We start from the raw sequence: 21,272 nt of genomic DNA, 5'->3' as shown, positions 1-21,272 counted from the left end.
AGCAGGTGGCGCAAGAAGAATCCCTGCAGGTAAGGGAAACCTGGATGAAATCTGTAACTGGAATAAGATGTAAGATGACAGCTTTGCTAAGTGCTAAGAAGGAAAGGTACAAGATACCAAGAGAGTTTATCTAGAGAATTTATTTTTAAATTTCTTTGATTTTTTAAATAAGGGGACTTTCACTTAGGCCAGGGAACCTAGAAGACTTGCCTGAGGAAGGGATACCTGAGCTGAATGTGAAGGATGAGGGTAGGCTGGAGAAGGAAGGAAGGGAGTTCAGGCAGAAGGAGCCCGGTTTGTAGCAGAAGACGGCTGGTGTGACTAGAACAGAGAGCAGGGAGAGTGGTGTGAGATAGGGCTAGAGGGCTGGGTTGAGACCAGACCATGTTCAGGATTGGTTTTTCTGTAATCAATTGGAAGCCCTTGAAATGCTCTTATTGAGGTGGGTGATATGTAGACAGAAGACAGAATGAATCAAAGCAGCATGAGTAGTTGCTTAGGACTAGTTCAGAGGCTGCTGTTATAGTCCAGGCTTTGAGACTGATGGATTTACTGAGGGCTGAGGAGGTAAAGTCGGTGCCTAGTGATGGATTCTATATGGGTGGCAAGGCCAAGAGACATGTCAGAAATGAGTCCTAGATTTCTATTGAGCATGGTTAACAGTTGGCCAGGCCATCTTGAGATAAGAAGCCCTGAAAGGGTACCAGGATTGGGAGAGATGATCATGATTTTTGGTTGTGTTGAGTTTGAGGTACAATTGAGATGACCAGTAAATAGGTGATTCTGGAGCTCAGGGAGATTTCTCTGTGTAGGTAGGTGGTGGTTGAAGCTGTGGAGGAGGAAGAAGTTGCTTATAGGGAGCACACAGAGGGAGAAGAGACTGAAAGACTGAACCAGGAGTCAGCACTGTATTTTAGTTGCTGAATAAAAGGAGAGTTGCTGTTAGAAGAAGGTGGGACCAGAGAGGCAGAGGGAAAAAACCAATGACGGAAAGGTCAGAAGCCAGGAGGAAATGTTTCAGGAAGGAAGCAGCACCAGAGTAAAAATGCCTTGTTAAGGCCATGTGAGAGAAGGACTGCAAAGTGGGCTGTTGGATCTAGCCACGTGGAGGTCATTGGAGATTTTGTTGGGAGATCAAGTATGGAGTGAGGGCGTGGAACACAGATTGCAGAAAGTTGAGTAAGCGGAAGATGAGAAAGTAAATGAGGAAGTCCAGTAATTGTAGAAGATTCTTTTGACAAGTCATTTTACATCTGCTTGTTGCGTGGAGATGTTTGGAGACCTTACCTGTAATCCAAGACTGACATGGCCACAAACCAATGCCTTTGTGGGTGAGCAGTTACTCTCGTCGTCCGCCTTTTGGGCTCTGGGAATCTGAGGATGAGAAACCATAGAATCAGGGTTGGGCAGTGAATTCTCAGTTTAGGGGAAAGGTATGTATCAGATTTTTCTCACTTGTATTATGCAGGACCTGGTCGGCTTGCCTGAGCTCTTCTCACCTGGAATGCTGGTGAGATGTGTGGTGAGCAGTCTGGATACCACAAAGGGGAGCAAAAAGAATGTCATGCTATCTCTGAACCCCAAAAATGTCAACAGAGTGCTGAGTGCTGAGACCCTGAAACCTGGCATGGTACGTGTCTGGGGTGAGGGAGGGGGAGCAGGCAACATGCCTTCTCCGTGTCCTGCCTTCTGGGGGTGTCTAGACTACCCTTCACTTTCAGCTTAACTGTTACACATGGGGGTGTGTCTTTTCCTGGGGGAAGATCTCCAGGGTGCTTTGTGTACTTAATGGAAGTTGAAGACTTGAACCTAGTCACATCATTCTGGATGGGAGAAAGGGAAAGCCAGCCCCACATTTGCTGGTAGGGAAAAAAAAAGATGCCTCCAAGGAACCTTAGCAAGGGTGAGAAAGTTCTTGAAGTGCCTTCTTTACCAAGACTTCTTCACAGATGAAGTCATTTTCAAAAGCCACTGAAATTTGTGGGGAAAGCTTGGGGGCTGCTGTCTGAGAGCAAGAGACAGGATAGACAGAGCAATTAGTCTGTCAGCCATATTAATGGATACTCCACTACTGAATCTCCCAGTCCAGTGGCGGTTCAGGAGATGTGAATCCCTGCTCAGCACCTCCAAGTTGAGTAGGTGTAAAACACACTTATATAAACTGTACTCACTTAAGAGGAAGATCAGCATGGTCTTGGAACATTTGGTTAGAAGCAGTGAAGTTTGGGTCAAGCCCTGAACGTTGAGTAGAATGGGGAACAAACCGTAAGTAAGTTGTAGGAAATCGACAAGTACCGAGAGGCGGCTGTTTGACAGTTGCTGTTTTAGACACTTTCTCTGAAGACATTTTCATAGCTACTTGTGAGGCCAATAGGTATCACTCTTGTACGTTTGAGAAAATAGACTGAAAAAGGTTCTGAAGTGACTGAAGTGACCAAAGACCAAATAGCTAGTGATTATTAGAGCCAGATTTGAATGCCACAGTGCTTCCAGTGAAATGTAAAGGAGGTTGGCAAGACTTTTTGGTGAAGTGAGGGGGGTGTTGGAGGTGCTTAGAGAAGACATGATGGCAGCTAGAAGGGTGGTTCTGGATTCTCAGTTCTCTTGGCACTGGGGGTGCCAGCGCTGCACCCCTTTCATGTATATGACATGAAAGGCTTGCATATCACTGTCAAATATTGGCTGTATTCCTGTGCTGGAGCAATTGAGGTTTAAATTTAAAAGTGGGAGGATGCTTGGGATTCTGGGATGATTTGTTGAGACCAATGGTAGGAACAGTCATGTTTGGCGTGTTTGGTAGTGAATATGGTTATGTGTCCTATGACCTTTGACTTTCGAACTTTTGGGATTGCTTTCTCTTCCTCCAGCTGCTCACGGGCACTGTGTCCAGCCTGGAAGACCATGGCTACCTAGTAGACATTGGTGTTAGTGGGGCCAGAGCTTTTCTGCCAGTGCAGAAAGCCCAGGAGTACATTCGGCAGAAGAACAAAGGTGAGGGGAAGAAAAAGGAGAAGTACACGGTTGTGAGGTGGTATGTGTGGGAATTATATTTAACTGGCACCGTCTCAGTAAGAGTGGAGTGCCAGGCTCACTAAAATCTGATGGGCCAGTTTCACTTTTTCCCACGTAGAAGATTCTGAAACAGGGACTCTGAACCAGCACTCTCTTGCGTTGTTGAGGTTTTTGTATTTTTTTGTGTGGTAGTTGATTCTGGATCAGTTAGAGTCATTTCACTCCCATTTTTGAAGATGGTTTCTTGAAAATTGGGAATATGGGAGGAGTACTGCATGGTAACTGGACAAGTGGGCCACGGACCTTTAAGGTGTCACTTGAGTTAAAATTCTTCTCATAGTAGATGTTTTTCCCTTTTGGGGGGCTGCTCTTGCAGGTGCTAAACTGAAGGTGGGGCAGTACCTGAACTGCCTCATCGAGGAGGTGAAGGGCAGTAGAGGAGTTGTCACTCTGTCTATTGGTCACTCAGAAGTTTCTGCTGCCATTGCTACTGAGGAGCAGAGTTGGACTCTCAATAGTTTGCTACCAGGACTGGTGGTCAAAGCGCAGGTACAGAAGGTAAGCCATTCATTGTTACTACTATTTTCTAAAATAAAAATAATTTGTATTAAAGTAGAATGTGCACACAGTCTAAAATTCTGCTGTCCAGTGGGGTAGCCCCTGGTCCCATGTGGCCATTAGTACTTGAAATATAGGCAGTATCACATGTTGAAATGATAATATTTTGCCCAATGTAATATTTTGTATTGGGTTAAATAAACTATTAAAACAAATCTCACCTCTTTCTTTGTAGTTTTTACAGTGTGACTGCTAGGAAACTGAAAATGACATATGTGACTTGAGTTACGTATGTGCTGTGGAGAGTGCTGATCTAAAGACTAAATGGTATTAATACTAAAAGGCTTCTAATGAAGAACTCTCACCCCGTTGAACCTCCATCTTTAATTCTTTTAGCTTATCTTTTGAAGTTTACCTCTGTATTTCTAAGTAATACTCTTCTGCTAGATCTCATGGTTTATCACTTTGAGGCACTGAGTTTTAACCCTTTATCAAGGTAGATGAAATTTCAGCTCTCTTGTTCCTCCCTTCTCCCAACTTTTGACTAAATCATTATTCAGTATTTAAATTATTATGACCACATAAATATTGTTTACTTGCTGAACTAGGTAATATAATTTGTTTCTTGAACCATTTCCTCCCTCAACCCTGGAGTTGATGATCAGTTTTGTTTCTCTCATTTGCTGAATTCTCTTCCTATCATTGTTTCTTCATAACATCCTGTAGTTATTTTTCCCTCATTATTTTCTATATTTTCAAACCCTTTAAAATAATCTTTGTTATTTTTCGTCCCATCTGGAGTCCTTCTACTGTCATCTGGCTCCAGTCTGGTTGGTTTGTAAAGCTGCTCCATAGCTGATGTCCAGAGGCTTCTGGTCTTTATCATTCTGGATCCTTCCCCACTCTTCTGTATTAGATAGAAACTTCCTTGATTCCATATATTTCTCTTTTTTGGTTTACTCACTTGTTTTAATGTGTCACATTCTCCAGAAACATCCTCAAAAAAGCACAAGCATTCATGCTAAGTTGCTCAGTTGTGTCCGACTCTTTGCAGCCTCATGGACTGTAGCCCACCAGGCTCCTCTGTCCGTGGAATTCTCCAGGCAAGAATACTGGAGTGGGTAGCGATTCTCTTTTCCCGGGGACCTTCCTGACCCAGAGATTGAGCCCAGGTCTCCTGCATTGCAGGTGGATTCTTCACCATCTGAGCCACCAGGAAAGTCCCCTAAAAGCACACTGGAGGTTAATCTTGACTTAATGTGTCTTGAAATTCTCAAGACCGCTGCCAGGTTTGATGATTCCCCAGGGAGACTCATGGACTCACCATGTAGTGGTCCTCACGGCTGTGATCCACTGCAGTGAAAGGAGGCAAAGCAAAATCAGCAAAGAGAAAAGGCCCATGGAGTGAAGTCTGAAAGAAGCCAGCCATAAGCCTCTGAGAATCCTCTTCTAGTGGAGTCACAGGTGTGCATTTAATTCCTCTGGCAGCAGGTTATGACAACACATGTGAATGCTGTGAGGGCTTCTCAGGTGGTGCTAGTGCTAAAGATCCTGCCTGCCAATGCAGGAGATTTAAGAGATGTGGGTTTGGTCCCTGGGTCAGGAAGATCTCCTGGAGGGGGGTGGGGGCATGGCAACCCACTCCAGTATGCTTGCCTGGGAAGTCCCATGGACAGAGGAGCTTGGTGGGCTACAGTCCACGGGGCCGCAAAGAGTCGGACACGACCAAAGTGACTTAGCACACATGCACGCACATGAATGCTGTCTACCAGCAAAGCTCATTGAGGGTTTTTATTTTTATGACTGAATAATACTCCATCATATGAAGTTGGTGGACATTTGAGATGTTTCCACTTTTGGCTCTTAGGAGTAATGCTGCTGTGAAATTTGTGTACAGGTTTTTGTGGGGACACATGTTTTCATTTCTAGGAATGGACTTGCTGGGTCATATGGTAACTTTGTATTTAACTTTTTGAGGAACAGCCAAAGTGGCTGCAGTGTTCTACATCCTCACCAGCAATTTAAGCATGCTAGTTTCTCTTCATATTCTCATTAACACTTATTCTTCTTTTTATTATGGCTCTCCTAGAAGGGGTGGGTGTGAAATGGTATTTTGTTATTTTGATACGCATTTCTCTAATGATTAGTGATGTTGAGCATCTTTTCATGTTACGAATTGGCCATTTATAAATTTTTTGGAGAAATATTGAATCAGAAGTCCTTTGTTCATTTTTTTTTATTGATATGGTAAAAAACAATTCCTTGTATATTCTAGATATATGCCCCTTATCAGATATTTTAAAGTGTTTTCTTTTTCTGGAACTATGAGTATGATGTTGGACTTAATGAATCAGTTCTGATTTTCTTACTTTTTACTCTGTGTTTTGGTACATGCATGCGTTTGCATCCTACTTTAGGGAGAGTCTCTCAACTGAATCCTCCCATCCTCTGTTGAGTTTTTGTTTTGACTGCCATCTTATGAGAGAGGCTCTAGAAAACTGCTGGGCAGTCTGTGAGCTTGGGTGGACTTGCTGACTGGCCGACTTCCCTGTCAGGGGCAGGAGGTAGCGGATCGTCTTTAAGAAACCTCCAGGTGTCACTGTTAGAAATCTTCTCTGGCATGTTAGATTTCTCTAGAAAGGATCTGAGGATATAAGCCTGGCTGCCTAAGAGCTGGATGGCAGAAAGGGGCTGGATGTCTTCATATCTGTATCTATACGATATTCAGGATTTTTCTTAGTTCACATTTTCATGGTTTGTGCACTATTCCTGTGTTTTGAACCTGATACAGTTTCCAAGAGAATAACTCTCCTACTTTCTATGGAGATGGGAGAAGGGTGAACCCTATAGGACCTGGGGATCTGACTTAGTTTCCCTACCTCAGTGCTCTTTTGAGGGCCTTGTCGCCCTACTTCCTTTGCGAGCCTCTGGTGGGCAAATTGCTCGTGGTATCTCCCTCTTGCACGCATGTGGGTTTTCCCATGTTAACCTGAGCACATCACCAAGTTAGCAACAACTTGTCCAAGTTGTCAGGCTGGCGGTTCCTCAAGGATCTTTGTGTAAAGTGCCTTCCGTCCCTTTGGGAAATCCTGAGAGTGGAGAATCCTCTCAGGCTGGGGGATGTAGTGGTGGTGGGTGAGCTTACTGAGTATAGGAAGAGCCAGTGCCAGGGGTTGCGCTGCCCCTTGATTTTATGGGAAGAAAGATGATGAGGGTTGTGGGGGGAGGGGGGGAAGTTATATGGCCTTGAATGTTTAGTATGAACAGTTTCTCTCATCCCTGATTCTTTCAGAGAGATGTTTTTTCACAATTGGTTCTGTTTATTTCTAGGTGACTCCACTTGGCCTTACACTTAAATTCCTCTCGTTCTTCAGTGGCCTGGTTGACTTCATGCACCTGGATCCTAAGAAAGCCGGAACGTATTTCTCAAATCAGCAAGTAAGAAATGTTGCACTTATCTTTTCTTGATTTCACTTGTGTAGCAGCCAGTGTCACGGCTGCTATGGCAGGTCCTGGGACTCATGTGTGTGCGTGTTAGGGGTGGCGAGGAGATGAAAGGTGTCTCAGAAGGACCATAGGAAATAGGCAGTGATTATTTCTGGGGATTGAGATTAGAATAGGAGCCTGTGAAGAAGAAAGCACCTTGTAATTTTTGTTTCATAGACTCTGATTCTTTTTCTCTCTTGGTAGTGAAACTTTTGCTTTTATAATTTAAAGTCTTCTAAGAAAGTGTTAACATAGGAGAACAAAATGTATGTTTAATATATACATTTGTATTCAAAATATGAAAGTGCTCTATGAAATGAATATGAATATGAAAGTGCTGTGGTACACCTGGTTAAAATGCTATCTGGTTATGCAGTCAAGTGTTAGTGGTTAAATCTAAGAGATTTTTCTTCCCTGATCTAAATATTCAATGGTTGTGGATATTTGGGAAGAAAATTCCAATATATTCTACCCGTTTTTTTATTAACAATTCCAAAGTGATTTATTTATTTTTTACCAGTAACTCGTGCTAATGGAAGCTGTAGAGACCTTGTCAGTTTTTTGTTTCTGTTGTTTTTTTTCTTAAAGTAGATTTCCCCAGCACCTGGTGATAACATTACTGATTTTTTGGTGAATCTCTTTCTAGTGACTTTTTTTCTCCTTAAGTCACACTTGTGTACAGAGTTGAGACATTTTACATGCTATGACCTTGTGATCAGAGCAGGCTGTTTCTGCTGTTTCAGATGAGCTTCTGGATACAGTGACGCCAGTGCATGGCTCCTGTTGCGTATGCATTATTAGGCTCATGGTGTGGAGGGGACCCTGATACCCATGATACCTACGTTCCTGCCCTTGCATAAGCGTTGATTCAGTCAGACGTAGTTCCTCTGCGGTGTTCTGTGTGAATTTTCCACATGCTGTTTGATTGTACACGCTGATTTTAGTACTTCCACCTGTAACTTGGTCAGCACAGGGAGCGTCTGAACCCCTGGAAGTCAGCTCTGGGTGTCTTGTCTCCAGTGTGCCTTATCCTCACTGTGTCCCTTGTCTAGGTACGGGCCTGTGTCCTCTGCGTGCATCCTCGGACCAGAGCTGTGCGGCTGAGCCTGCGCCCTGTCTTCCTGCAGCCCGGGCGCCCACTCACCCGGCTCTTGTGCCAGCAGCTAGGAGCTGTGCTGGATGACGTGCCCGTCCAGGGCTTTTTTGGCAGTGCCGGGGCCACCTTTAAGCTGAAGGATGGTACTCTGGCCTATGCTCGGGTAAGGAGTCTCTTTGTTTCATCAGGTTCTCATCACCAGAAGGACTTCGGGGACATGGGTTCTTTTTGCTTCCTTCATCCCTGAGTATTAGTTTCCTATTTTTGAATTTCCCTAAACGTGGCAGACAGTTAATAAGGACTTGAATAAGGTCTGTTTGTTATATTAGAGTACCTTGAAATTGGCTTGCCTTAATTGATACCAAATTGATGATAGGAACAAATATGAGTTGGGATCTACACCAGGGCTTGGCGAAGGTGTTTTAAAGGGCCAGATAGTAAATATTTTAAACTCATGTACCACATGGATTCTGTCCTGATTACTCATCTTTGTTGTAGCCTGAAAGCAACAAGGACAGTATGTGAATGAAAGGGCATGGCTATGTTCCAGGCAAACTTTTACTCACAAAAATAGGCATTTCATTGTGAGCTGTGATTTATTGACCCATGATCTAGACTCTTCTCTAACTTCATTGAGACTCTGTGGTAGTAAAAAAATAGTTTTTTAGTTAGAGCAATTATTTTAACAGGTAATTAGAGTGCTGTTTTTATGGTAGGTGATAAATGTTCTGAGTCATTTGCACATCTGATTTAATGTCTGGTTGTCTCAGATCTGTTGCCTCTGACTTGTCCTTAATCACTTGGTACTCTGTAGCGCAACCATCTCTCCAATTCTAAGAAAACTTTCAAACCTGAGGCCTTCAAGCCAGGGAACACTCACAAGTGTAGAATCATCGACTACAGCCAAATGGATGAACTGGCCTTGCTCTCTCTGCGGACGTAAGTCTGTCGCTCACCTGTGGGGTATGGAGGTGTGCGGCTGTGGTGCGTGCTCACGGCGTTGCCTGTCCTTGGTGAGGGTTTCTTTTCCTGCCAGTGTGATTTTGGTAGCCCTGAGTTTTAGGCAGCCTCTGCCCTAATGTATTTAATCTTGTATTTGCCGTTTGTTCTAGGTCTATTATTGAAGCTCAGTTCCTTTGGTATCATGACATCAAACCTGGGGCTTTGGTTAAGGTAAGACCTCAAGCATATAATTAGACGCTCTCCCACCTTCAGACAGTCTTTAGTTCACAGGTTAACTGGCAGCTCATTAGTCCTTAGATGAACACATTTAAAGGCTTGCTCCTTCCCTCTGCCTGCTAACTAGGATTTCTTTTCCTTCTCTTGGGTGACTTGAAATTAATTTCACGGTAAAGTCTTGCTAGCACCATGCCACTACACAGAGGCAGTAGATCATCAGTCTTGGGAATTGATGGTGTTTGTTAGACCAGGTCAAAAGTTAGTTCTTTGGTAATTTAGCCACCTGGGATATTAGTAAGGAGTCAGTTCCAGTTGCCTTTCCTGTCTAGCCACTTAGCCCCAGTGGAGCAGCTCCACTTTATGTAGAGTTCATTCCTTAGCAGACATAGTCCTCTCCATTGGAGATGGAACTGGTAAGACAGACAGAAAGATGCTCACCCAAAAAGGTGTGAAAGTTTCATAAATAAACTCTTACTGCATCCAGCCTAGTGTGGGGCACGTGCTTGGCCCCTATGAGATCTGGAATAACAGGAGAGGTGTGAGATGCTTTGTTGTTAAGAATTGTAGGAAAGACATTCTTGAGGCATCATGGCATCTTTTCCTTGGATTCTTAGGGCAAAGTGCTGACCATAAAGCCACACGGAATGGTGGTGAAGATGGGCAAGCAGATCAGGGGCCTGGTACCTACCATGCACCTGGCGGACATCCTTATAAAGAATCCGGAGAAGAAATACCACGTTGGGGATGAGGTCAAGTGCCGGGTGAGCCTCCTGAAGGGTTGCTGGTGGGGTTGGCCAGATAGGAAGAGAGCAGTGCTTCGCAGGTGAAGTTCTGCCTTTTTCCACAAAGTGACCACATAATGTCTGCAGTGCTGTGCCTGGCACTGGGAAGAGAGAAATGGGTCCCTGCCTTTGATAATTGTATGGTATAATTGAGAGTTAAAATATCCATTCCTGAAGAGTGCAGGCCACGTGGCTTGGTGCAGGCTGTATGCTGAGGTCACATCTCAGAATGGGGAGATGAGGGTAGGCTGGGGCAGCAAGCATCATTGAGAATCAGTGATGATCAATAGCAGCTACCATGTAACATGTATTCTGTGCCAGTTACTGAGCTCGGCACATCATAACATTTCATTTCATCCTTAAAATGGCCATAAGAAGCAAGTGCTGTTTTCCTCCTCTTTGCAGGTGGCGAAATGAAAGGCTAGGAATGTCAAGGGTCTTGCCCAGAGTCATACAGCTAATACATGGCAGAACCACTTTTCAAGTTGAGCTCTAAATGATAGTAATGTCTTCTCTCTAGATCTCTGGCAGAGGTGGGGCTTGAACTGGAAAGGATCAGTAGGATTTGGAAGGTTTAGGAAGATCAGGGGGTGTGTCAGGTACAGAAATAGCCCAAACAAAGCTGTCCAAACTTGAGTGTTTCACAACATAGACGTGGGTCCTGAGAGAAGCCGCACAGAGTTGTAAAGAGTAAATATGATAATACACAGTGCTTAGGGCCTGGTGTGTGCAAACTCAAGTGTTAGGTTTTCTTATTTTCATGTAATTTCGTTATTGGGTCAACAAAGATATTGGTTAGCCATTGGTATAAAATTTTACAGTAGTGGGGTCAGGAAGTTAAAGGAATTTCTCTGCCCTCAAGGAGATGACCTTCTGAGGAATGAGAGGTGGTTGGGTCTCTCAATCATAGTTTATAGTTAGTACACAGCTGTATTGAGGGGGTGAACACACAGCAATACTGAGGACTGAGGGGGTGAACAGATTCAGTCATTCATTCTGTTAGACAAGATGCAGTGGTCCAGGAGAGAAAGGGAGTGGAGGCCAAGTAGGAGTAACCGACACAGGCCTCCTTGGAGGTGTGATGGCGTAATGAATGTTGCTCTAGGCCCAGGGATCCCTTACAGGAGGAGACACATTTGAAATAGAGATGAATGCTCCCTGGGTTATCATCCAGCAAGAAGCAGGGAGGATCTACAGTTGAGATTTCTCGGAGAGAAGGAGATAGTGGGTTTTTAGGGACTGACCATGGCCCAGGTCAGGGCTTCCTAGATAGCTTGGCTGGTAAACAATCTGCCTGCAAAACAGGAGACTCCAGTTCAATTCCTGAGTCAGGAAGTTCCCCTAGAGATGGCAGTATTCTTGGGCTTCCCTGGTGGCTCAAATGGTAAAGAATAAGAATCTTCCTGCAATGCAGGAGACCTGGGTTTCATCCTTGGGTTGAGAAGATCCCCTGGAGAAGGGCATGGCAATCCATTCCTGTATTCTTGCCTGGAGAATCCCCATGGACGGAGGAGCCTGGTGGGCTACAGTCCATAAGGTTGCAAAGAGTCAGACATGACTGAGCGACTAAGCACAGAACAGCACATGGCCCTCGGGCTCAAGGGGTGGCAGACACTCCCTCTTGTAGTGGCTCCCTCAATAATGGATGACTTGGTGACAGCCAGTATCCTGTCCCTAGGTTTTGCTTTGTGACCCTAAAGCCAAGAAGCTCATGATGACCCTGAAGAAAACCCTGGTTGAGTCCAAACTTCCTGCCATTACCTGCTATGATGATGCCAAGCCTGGTCTGCAGACACACGGCTTTATCCTCCGGGTCAAGGACTACGGCTGCATCGTGAAGTTCTACAATGACGTTCAGGGACTGGTGCCCAGGCACGAGCTCAGTGCCGAGTACGTCCCTGACCCAGAGAGTGTCTTTTACACGGGCCAGGTAACCCTTCCCCTGGACAGGCTCCTCTCCTCGATGACCCTGGGAACACAGATTTGAAGGAGTAGGAGAGCTGCCTTTTAAGGGATCTGGAAGAGAGCGTGTGGGTAATGGGCCTGAGCCAGCTAAGTGGAGGTGGAATGGAACAGAGGGCTCACTGGGAGCTGGTAAAGCTCATGGACCCTAGGCCCTCAACCCGGAGGGTGCTAGTCTTCACCACAATACACCTGAGTCCCTCACATCAGCAGTTGGTCTGAGGCCGCTGTCACCACAAGGGGGCACTGTCCTAAATGTAGTGAATCTGCAGCAGACTCAAAAATTTTCTTAAACTTGGAGTTATACCCCAAATTCATCCATGTCTGTTTTCCACCCAGAAGGCTGATTCGGGGGGATTCTGTGTGACTCTCAGTACGTTTGTTTTCACTGCCTTCTGATCTGATCCAGAGTCTTGGGGGTCTCCCAAGGCCTGTGTGGCGCTGGTGCGGGGGTACCTCTTTCCAGGGCCGAGCAGGTGTGGTTTCTCACTAGGTGGTGAAGGTCGTGGTGCTGAACTGTGAGCCGTCCAAGGAGAGGATGCTCTTGTCCTTCAGGCTGTTGAGTGATCCGAAGCAAGAGTGTGAAGGACAGAGTCAGAAGAAAAAGAAAGCCGTTAGCGCTGGGCAGGTACCTGACTTCTCCAGACAAATTGGTTTAGTTACAGAAGCAGAGAACAGGGTGCCACTGACACTGGGTCCTGGAACCCCTGGAGGGGAAGCTCAGAGGAGCTACCTACAGTGCTGGGCGTGTGTCAGAGCACAGGGAAGCGGTCAGGAAAGGAAAATGCTGCTGCCGAGCAGCTTGTCCTCAGTGTGCTGCTGCCCTTCTCCTCTGTGGGCCCTAGGGCCAGCGTGCAAGTCTGTCTTTCCCTTGGGACCCATTGGAGGGACTTGGGAGAGGAGGGACGTGGGCAGCAGATGGGTCCTGCTGTGTGTGCGGTGTGCGTGCCTGCCGGGTCTTTGGGAGCATGGGGTAGGAATGGGAGAAAGCTGCTTCTCTGATCTCGACTTCTCAGTCGTCCCTGGTGCTGGAATTTGATGCCTCTCATCTCCACCTGCCCCATACAGGCTGCTCTCTTGTCAAGATAAGTACTGTATTTTTGTCTTTCTCCTCCCCGGGTAGTTGGTGGATGTGAAGGTTTTAGAGAAGACCAAAGACGGGCTGAAGGTGGCTGTCCTGCCCCACAACATTCCCGGCTTCCTCCCCACGGCCCATCTGTCGGACCACGTCACCAACGGCCCACTGTTGTATCACTGGCTCCAGACAGGCGACACCCTGCACCGGGTCCTGTGTCTGAGCGTGAGTGAGGAGCGGGTTGTATCCTTTACCGGGCTGTGGGGGCCCCAGAAGTGGAGGTGGGGGAGTGCTGTGCCTCTGGGGGGTGCACAGGGGACCTCCAGGTCAGGCTCTGCTCTTAGTTGGAAACTCACGGGAAGAAGTCGGTTCTGCCGTGAGAGGTACGCCCATCCATCGAACCACACCCGGGGCAAGCCTGCACTTTGCCTCTGTTTCCCTGGTGGTAATTAGAGCAAGACCGAGGTACTGCTCGCAGATGCTAGTGGTCAGTGCAGAGTGGGAGTCCAGGGTGTTGGGGAGGGGCCGCATGGCATGCCGGGCCCGGCGGGACACCCCCAGTAGCACGTCCAGCCTTCTCAGGGCGCTTAGTGCTTGTCCCCGAGCTGGAACAGTTGGTAAGTACCCGCTGTCTCTTTTCTTCCCTCCCCCTCTCCCCTGCTGAGATACGGGTCTCAGAATATTCCTTTTGGTCTTAGTGTGACAGCTTAGAAGGAAGACCCTGCCTTCTTTCTCACAGAATGTAAAATGAAATCTCCTCAGAATGAAGATGGACAGAGAAGGTGAAATAGGGTTGGTTGGTATAAGATGGAGGCAAGAGAGGTGGTGTCATGGCTGATCCAGCTGCCAAGCCACAGGGATGAGCCATTCCCTTCCGGTCCCCTCTGGTGTCTAGAGATAAGTTGATAAGAAAAGGAATGAAACAGTGATCCCCAGACTGCAGTGTGTGTCAGAGTCACCTGGAGGGTTTTGGTCCAACAGAGCCTGCTGTCCCCCCTGCCCCCACCCCGTCTGATTCAGCAGGTCTGGTGTGTAAGGGTTTGCCTCAGGTTCCAGGTGATGTGGTGGCTGTTCATCTGCACACTCAGAGAATCACTGTGGTAGAGTGGAGAAAGGAGACGGGAGAGGTGGACAGTGCGTCTGCCCTTTTTGGAACATTCCTTGATGAAGTCCACTAGCTCCTTTGCAGGAAGCCAGCCTTGGTCTCCGCAGTAGAGGGTGGCCAGAATCCCAAGAGCTTCTCAGAAATCCATCCCGGAATGCTGCTTATTGGTTTTGTGAAGAACATCAAGGACTACGGTGTGTTCGTCCAGTTCCCCTCAGGTCTTAGTGGACTGGCCCCCAAAGCTGTAAGTTCAGATTCCTGCACAAGGGCCTTTGAGGGGAGACAACAGGGTCACAGACCGGGAGGGCTGGTGGGGAAGAGCAGGATACTCTATATTCTCTTGAAACACTCTCAGGGGCATCACATAAAGGTGCTGGGTGAGAAGGAGTGGAGCTGAGATTCCATCTGCAATCCTCTTGCCCGTTGTGTGTCCTGGCTCAGGGCTGTGTCCTGGAGGAAGGGGTAACTTTCCACTTCATGCTATGGCATTGGGAAGGTCATTGGATGGCCATCTTTTGCAACTGAAGAGGATCCTAGAGATCCCACAGGATCACTTAGGCTACTGCATACACTGAGATCAGAGGGCGAGGGAGTCTTATCAAAGCCCGTGTAAGATGGTGGAGAGCAAAGGGCTCATCACTCATTTCTGCCACAGACTGTTCATAAATCTCTCGTCCCTTTCCTCAGTGTGTTTCCCTCATGTCTTGCCTGGGCAGGTCTCATTTGTATCTCCTGCCAAAACAATTTTAAAGATGGGAGCAGAGGGGAGGGCCCCAGAAGCATGCATAGTGAGGGGCAGAGAGTTGCTCTGGGCCTTCTTAGCTGGGTGGCGTTAGAAGGCTGGGTTGGCAGCCAGGGCGCCTCCTGTGTATTTATGGAAGGGGAATACAGCTGTACTCAGAACTGGAGGTACTTTGTTGGGGTACACCTACTGCCTCACACACTTCTTTCTGGGTGTTTTAAGGGGGTTGTTCTAATAGAGGCTTCCTTTCCTTTCTTCATTTTGTGCATGATTCTTCCCTTTAGATCTTGAGTGACAAGTTTGTGACCTCCACAAGTGACCACTTTGTCGAGGGGCAGACAGTGGTTGCAAAGGTGACCAATGTGGACGAGGAGAAGCAGCGGATGCTGCTGTCGCTGCGGCTGTCGGACTGCACCCTGGGGGACCTGGCCACAACCAGCCTCCTCCTCCTGAGCCAGTGCCTGGAGGAGCGGCAGGGCGTCCGGAGCCTCATGAGCAACCGAGGTGGGGGCAATAGGGCAGACGATGAGGGCCAGGGTGGAGCGTGTGCAGCCTCCATTAGGCCTGTCTGTTCCAATGAGTTGTTTGGCTCCCCCGATATTTAAAAAAACAAGGCTAAACTTTTAAAAATGGGAGTAGGACCTCTGAAAAGGGCACAAATCTGTTAGGGTACTGCTCAATAAATGTTTATAAAGTGAACACCCCTGTTTAACTGCCACCCAGATTCCAATAAAAGATCATCACTGTTAGCCCAGGAGTTGCTATGCTCCCTCCCAGTCCAGAATCCAGATTCCCCTGAGTTCTGTGGCCTCGGGTTTGCATTTGTATGAGTCCATTCACCCCTTCACTTTTTGTTCCTTTATTCATCACGTGTGGTGACTGATAAAATGGAACCAGGGACCTGCTGGAGGACTTTGTGGGGGTGTTAGTCTGATCCTCCTAAATGTTGAAGTTGTGTAGAATTGTTGGAACCCTGATGGGATTTGGGAATGAGAAGCTTGAAAGGGTAGCTTCCAAACAGAAAGGATGAAAATTCCAAAGCCAAGACAAAGCCTGTGTTCCTGACATTGATTGGCTATTTCCATGGATTATGGCCAGGAGGGATTCGCAGGGGTCATAGGTCTCTGCCTGTGATGGGAGTGTTCATGGACATCAGACATTTTCACCAAGAGTGGTTTTACCTTCACAGTGTTTCCAATGCAGTGTTGGAAATGTCCTCCGTATGGCAGCATATTTCCAAAGGGAAAAGAATGGTGAGTGTTGTTTCATCTTGTTAATCCCTGTTTCCTTTGGATTTCTGTCAGACTCTGTGTTGATCCAGACTTTGGCTGAGATGACCCCGGGGATGGCCCTTGACCTGGAGGTGCAGGAGGTGTTGGAAGATGGTTCTGTGCTGTTCAGTGAGGGCCCCGTGCCCGGCCTGGTCCTGAGAGCCAGCAAGTATCATCGGGCAGGTGAGTGCATCTCTCTCACCTGTCTGGGTTGGTAGGGGAACCCTTTGCCCATTCCTCTGCTGGGTACAGAATTTCCAAATACACAGACTAAATGAGCTGATTCAATGGAAGTTTTTGGCATGCTTATCTTGTGTAAATGCAAACGAAGACAGCCGCAATACTAACGGAGGGTTAGGTGTGAATCCTTTTATTGTTGTATTTGCGTGAATCTAGATTTTTTATTTATCAGGTTGTGTAAAATGACACACTTGAATTATGGGAACTCAACCCTAGGCTTCCCTAACCCGTATAGACCCAGGACATAGGTCCTCTTCTGTTTTGTGCCTAAGGGCTGCAGGGTGGTTGGGGAGATGCTGTCTTCTTCCCCGCTGCCCGGCTCCAGGAGGGTGATCACATTGTGTGTGGTTCTGCACTGCAGGGCAGGAGCTGGAGCCTGGGCAGAAAAAGAAGGCTGTGATCTTAAACGTTGATATGTTGAAGTTGGAAGTACATGTTTCCCTCTGCCACGATTTGGTGAATAGAAAAGCTAAAAAGGTAAGCTTGTCGATTGTGGACTTCATTGCCATGATTTCAGAGGCACCTCCACCCCTTCAACCCCACATGCTCTGCAGATGCTTGTACACAGGGTAACTATGTGCCTGGATTTGTTTGGGTCATTCCCAGGTGTACCTATCGTCTGGTGTGCTTGGTTTTTTTGTTTTTGTTTTTTTGACTAAGCTGTGTGGCTTGCCAGATCTTAGTTCCCTGACCGGCGATTGAACCCAGGCCCTGGCGGTGACATCACAGGTCACAACCATGGGAGAGCCCAGGAATTGCCCTGGTGTGCTCATCAGTACAGTGACGTCCACTCTAGTTCAGGCGGGATGAATCACGAGGTCATCCTGATTAGGGCCCAGCTGGTGTCGTAGAGGAGAGCAGCAGGCAAGGTGGCGACTGTAGGACTGACGGACTGAGGGGTCCATGCAGAGGAGTGGAGGCCACTGTCAGCTTGGTGCCACGCGAGAGCATCTGCGCTAGTGTTGCTAAGGCATTGAATTTTAAGAGAAGCCAGAATTTAATTTTTTTTTTCTTGAAATAGGTGTGGGAAATGTTAGAAACTCTTTTTTAAACATCATGTGAACCAAACAGAGCATGTCTGTGGGTAGTCTGACTCCAGGCTGTTCATCTGCACCCACTCTGTCCACTTTGTGTGGGCAAAGAATAGCTTCAAGAAAGCTCTCAAAATGAGAGCTTTCTCATTTTCTCTCCAGATGGCACATATATTTCATCATTTTCTGAAGTACTTATTAAGCTTCTCATTGCGTAGGGTATGTTACAGAGGATTATATAGATGTAATCCTTAACCTCTAGTTGCTTCTAATTTTGAGACTTTGAGACACAAAGAGAAGTAGCAAACAGTATTAACCCCTCACTAAGCTTTCTAACAGGGCTTCCCAGGTGGCACTAGTGGTAAAGACCCTCCCTGCCAATGCAGGAGACATAAGAGATGCAGGTTCCATCCCTGGGTCGGGAAGATCCCCTGGAGGAGGGTGCGGCAACCCTCTTCTGCGTTCTTGCCTGGAGCATCTCCATGGACAGAGGAGCCTGGTGGGCTACTGTCAGAGGGTCGCAAAGAGTCGGACACGACTGAAGCAACTTAGTATGCATGCATACAAGCTTTCTAGTAGGCCCCATTTCCATTTTATCATCTGAGTGAAGCTGGCTCTCGTGTAAAGGCGTGAGCACAGGTTGGATGATGGGGAAGGATAGGCTACATCCTCGTACACAGGAAGCTGTCGGTAGTGACTCTCTTGTTGGCTGAGTGAAAACATTGGGTGGAGAGCTGCAGGACTAGGAGAGCAGGAACCACAGTGTTGTGTTAAAGCTGGAGCACAGTTAGCGGTCACCTGGCTGTACATCAGAGTCACCTGTAAAGTTCTGCTTTCGCCAGTTGTAGGATAGGACTAGGAATCTGAATTCAAAACAGAAGCTAACTCCAGGCGATCCTGACATAGTTCCTTGAGTGTGATCATGTCGACAGCCTCAGAATACAGGAGGGGAAACTGGGTCCAGGGAGTGGAGGCTAGTTTGCTCCAGCTCACGTGAGCCTTGGGTCCCCGGGACTCAGAGGGCTTCCTCAGTCACACCCTGCCCAGTGGGTGAGGAATGAGTCCTTGTGCTCTGTAAGAAGCAGGGATGGTGGTTTTCTGTTTTCCAGCTGAAGAAAGGCAGTGACCTCCAGGCCATTGTGCAGCACTTGGAGGAGTCCTTTGCTGTCGCCTCCTTGGTAGAAACTGGCCACCTCGCCGCTTTCTCCCTGACCTCTCACCTGAACGACACCTTCCGCTTTGACTCAGAGAAGTTGCAAGTGGGGCAAGGCGTCTCCCTAACCCTCCAGACCACAGAACCAGGAGTGACCGGTCTCCTTTTAGCCGTTGAGGGGCCAGCTGCGAAGAGGACCATGAGACAGACCCGGAAGGACTCAGAGACAGTCGACGAGGACGAGGAAGTGGATCCGGCCCTGGTCGTAGGGACTGTAAAGAAGCACACCCTGTCCATTGGGGACATGGTCACGGGGACTGTCAAGTCCATTAAGCCTACCCATGTGGTTGTGACCCTGGAAGACGGCATCATTGGCTGCATCCATGCCTCCCACATTCTAGATGATGTTCCAGTGGGCACGTCTCCTACTGCCAAGCTGAAAGTTGGGAAGAAAGTCACTGCCCGAGTGATTGGCGGGAGAGACATGAAGACCTTCAAGTATGGAAGCTTAGGGCGAGGGGCTGGCTTTTTTTTTTCAGCTTTGTTTTTATTTATGCAGAGGGTCTGGCTTTGAGGAGAGCTTGTTGTAATTGTGGGAGAAGGGATGGGAACTGGGGCAGGTTCCAAAAATCGTGCATATGTCAGATTTTCTTTGAGTTCACCAAAGTATTCACCAAAGAGTCCCTTTGTCTCTCTCTGTTTTTTAATGGTGTATAAGGTAGTGGTTAAGAGCATTCATTTAAAGTCAGATCTGGGTTGAATTCCAGATTTGCCACTTAAAATTACACGACCACGAGTTAAACAGTTCCTTGGCTCTCAGTTTGTTTTCCTAATTTGTAAAGTAGTGACTACCTTGTAGGGCCATCGCGACGACTGGAAAAGGACACTGGCCCCGAGTGTGCCTGCTGGGCTGTCTGACACATAGTTATTGCTCGGTATATATCAGCAGTTACTATAATCCACTCCCCAGTACATACCTTAATTGTATTCATTTACTTTAAATCGAGTCACAGTTATGTTATTGCTGCAGAAGTCCTTGCTATAAGAAAACCAAAGAAGAATTCTAAGGCTAGCCAATAATTTGCATATTAATTTCAGTACCTGTGGGAACTTCAGTAAATCATTTATTCTCTCTAGGCCTCATTTAGAATGAAAGAGTTGGAGTATATTGTCTGTAAGGAAAATTCATTTCAGGCTTTAATATGATAATCCCAAAAGATCAGATGAGCTAATTTCTGAACGTTGACTCAGACATTGAGAATGGAAACCCTCAAGCCTGATGTTACCAGGGGGCGGTGTGCCGGTGGAATAGGTGGTTTTTTTAAGCTCGGTTAGGTGTGAAGTTAAAAATTCTGATCTCCAGATTATAGTGTGACAGAGAATAAGAGAATTGATCTGACTTTATTTCTTTTCCAGGTTTCTCCCAATAAGTCATCCCAGATTTATTCGAACCATCCCAGAGTTGAGTGTTCGGCCAAGGTGAGGGGAGCTCCAGTGGTTCCGTAGAAAGAGCATAGGCTTTGGAGTCAGGAACCTGAATTCTTAGTCTTAATTCAGCCAGTGTTGTGACTTATTTTGCCTCTCTCTGTCCAGGTTGTCTTTTTTGTCTTCAGAAGAGAGATTTGTCTGGTTTCTCAGTATAGCTAAATTAGAGAGATTATATGAAAATCAATGTGAAAGCTGTATTCAGAGTTTAAGTATCAATTTAAAGGCTGATTCCAAGTCTGTCTGTTGACCTTTGACAAAAAGAAACATTTTTGCTCTCAACCTAGTATTCTCAGTTCAGTTCAGTCATTCAGTCGTGTCCAACTCTTTGCGACCCCATGGACTGCAGAACGCCAGGCTTCACTGTCCATTACCAACTCCCGGAGCTTACTAAAAAACTCATGTCCATTGAGTTGGTGATGCTATCCAACCACCTCATCCTCTGTTGTCCCCTTTTCCTCCAGCCTCCAATCATTCCCAGCATCAGAGTCTTTTCAGATGAGGCAGTTCTTCACATCAGGTGGCCAAAGTATTGGAATTTCAGCTTCAGCATCAGTCCTTCCAATGAGTATTCAGAACTGATTTCCTTTAGGATGGACTGGTTGGATCTCCTTGGAGTCCAAGGGACTCTCAAGCATCAATTCTTCAAAAGCATCAATTCTTCGGTGCTCAGCTTTCTTTATAGTCCAGCTCTTACATCCATACATGACTACTGGAAAAACCATAGCCTTGACCTTTGGCTAAGTAATGTATCTGCTTTTTAATATGCTGTCTAGGTTGGTCATAGCTTTTCTTCCAAGGAGCAAGCATCTTTTAATTTCATGGCTGCAATCACCATCTGCAGTGATTTAGGGGCCCAAAAAAATAAAGTCTGTCACTATTTCCTCATCTATTTGCTGTGGAATGATGGGACTTGATGCCATGATCTTAGTTTTCTGAATGTTGAGGGTTGTTTTTTTTTTGAATTTTGAGTTTTAAGCCAACTTTTTCACTCTCACTTTCAAGAGGCTCTTTAGTTCTTCTTCGCTTTCTGCCATAAGGGTGGTGTCATCTGCATATCTGAGATTATTGATATTTCTTCTGGCAATCTTGATT

The 21,272-nt window shown here is 46.7% G+C and overlaps 1 protein-coding gene across 1 annotated transcript in view; it reads left to right on the top strand.

Moving 5' to 3' along the window:
* PDCD11 (programmed cell death 11) overlaps positions 1-21,272 on the top strand; it is a 42,524-nt gene that overhangs the window by 4,419 nt on the left and 16,833 nt on the right. The window contains exons 5-22 of the mRNA XM_010859417.1: positions 1-29; positions 1,469-1,630; positions 2,868-2,991; positions 3,389-3,570; positions 6,901-7,008; positions 8,109-8,315; positions 8,967-9,091; positions 9,265-9,325; positions 9,946-10,092; positions 11,792-12,043; positions 12,569-12,703; positions 13,199-13,393; positions 14,329-14,499; positions 15,282-15,501; positions 16,302-16,451; positions 16,870-16,985; positions 18,649-19,190; positions 20,109-20,171. The exon at positions 1-29 is cut by the window's left edge and continues 5 nt beyond it. Of these exons, the coding sequence (XP_010857719.1) occupies positions 1-29; positions 1,469-1,630; positions 2,868-2,991; positions 3,389-3,570; positions 6,901-7,008; positions 8,109-8,315; positions 8,967-9,091; positions 9,265-9,325; positions 9,946-10,092; positions 11,792-12,043; positions 12,569-12,703; positions 13,199-13,393; positions 14,329-14,499; positions 15,282-15,501; positions 16,302-16,451; positions 16,870-16,985; positions 18,649-19,190; positions 20,109-20,171 (2,989 nt within the window). The remainder of the gene's footprint in view (positions 30-1,468; positions 1,631-2,867; positions 2,992-3,388; positions 3,571-6,900; positions 7,009-8,108; positions 8,316-8,966; positions 9,092-9,264; positions 9,326-9,945; positions 10,093-11,791; positions 12,044-12,568; positions 12,704-13,198; positions 13,394-14,328; positions 14,500-15,281; positions 15,502-16,301; positions 16,452-16,869; positions 16,986-18,648; positions 19,191-20,108; positions 20,172-21,272) is intronic.

Source organism: Bison bison, unplaced genomic scaffold (assembly GCF_000754665.1).
Source record: "Bison bison bison isolate TAMUID 2011002044 unplaced genomic scaffold, Bison_UMD1.0 scf7180017864456, whole genome shotgun sequence".
Lineage (NCBI taxonomy): Eukaryota > Metazoa > Chordata > Mammalia > Artiodactyla > Bovidae > Bison > Bison bison.
This window is presented reverse-complemented; position numbering and strand designations above follow the sequence as displayed.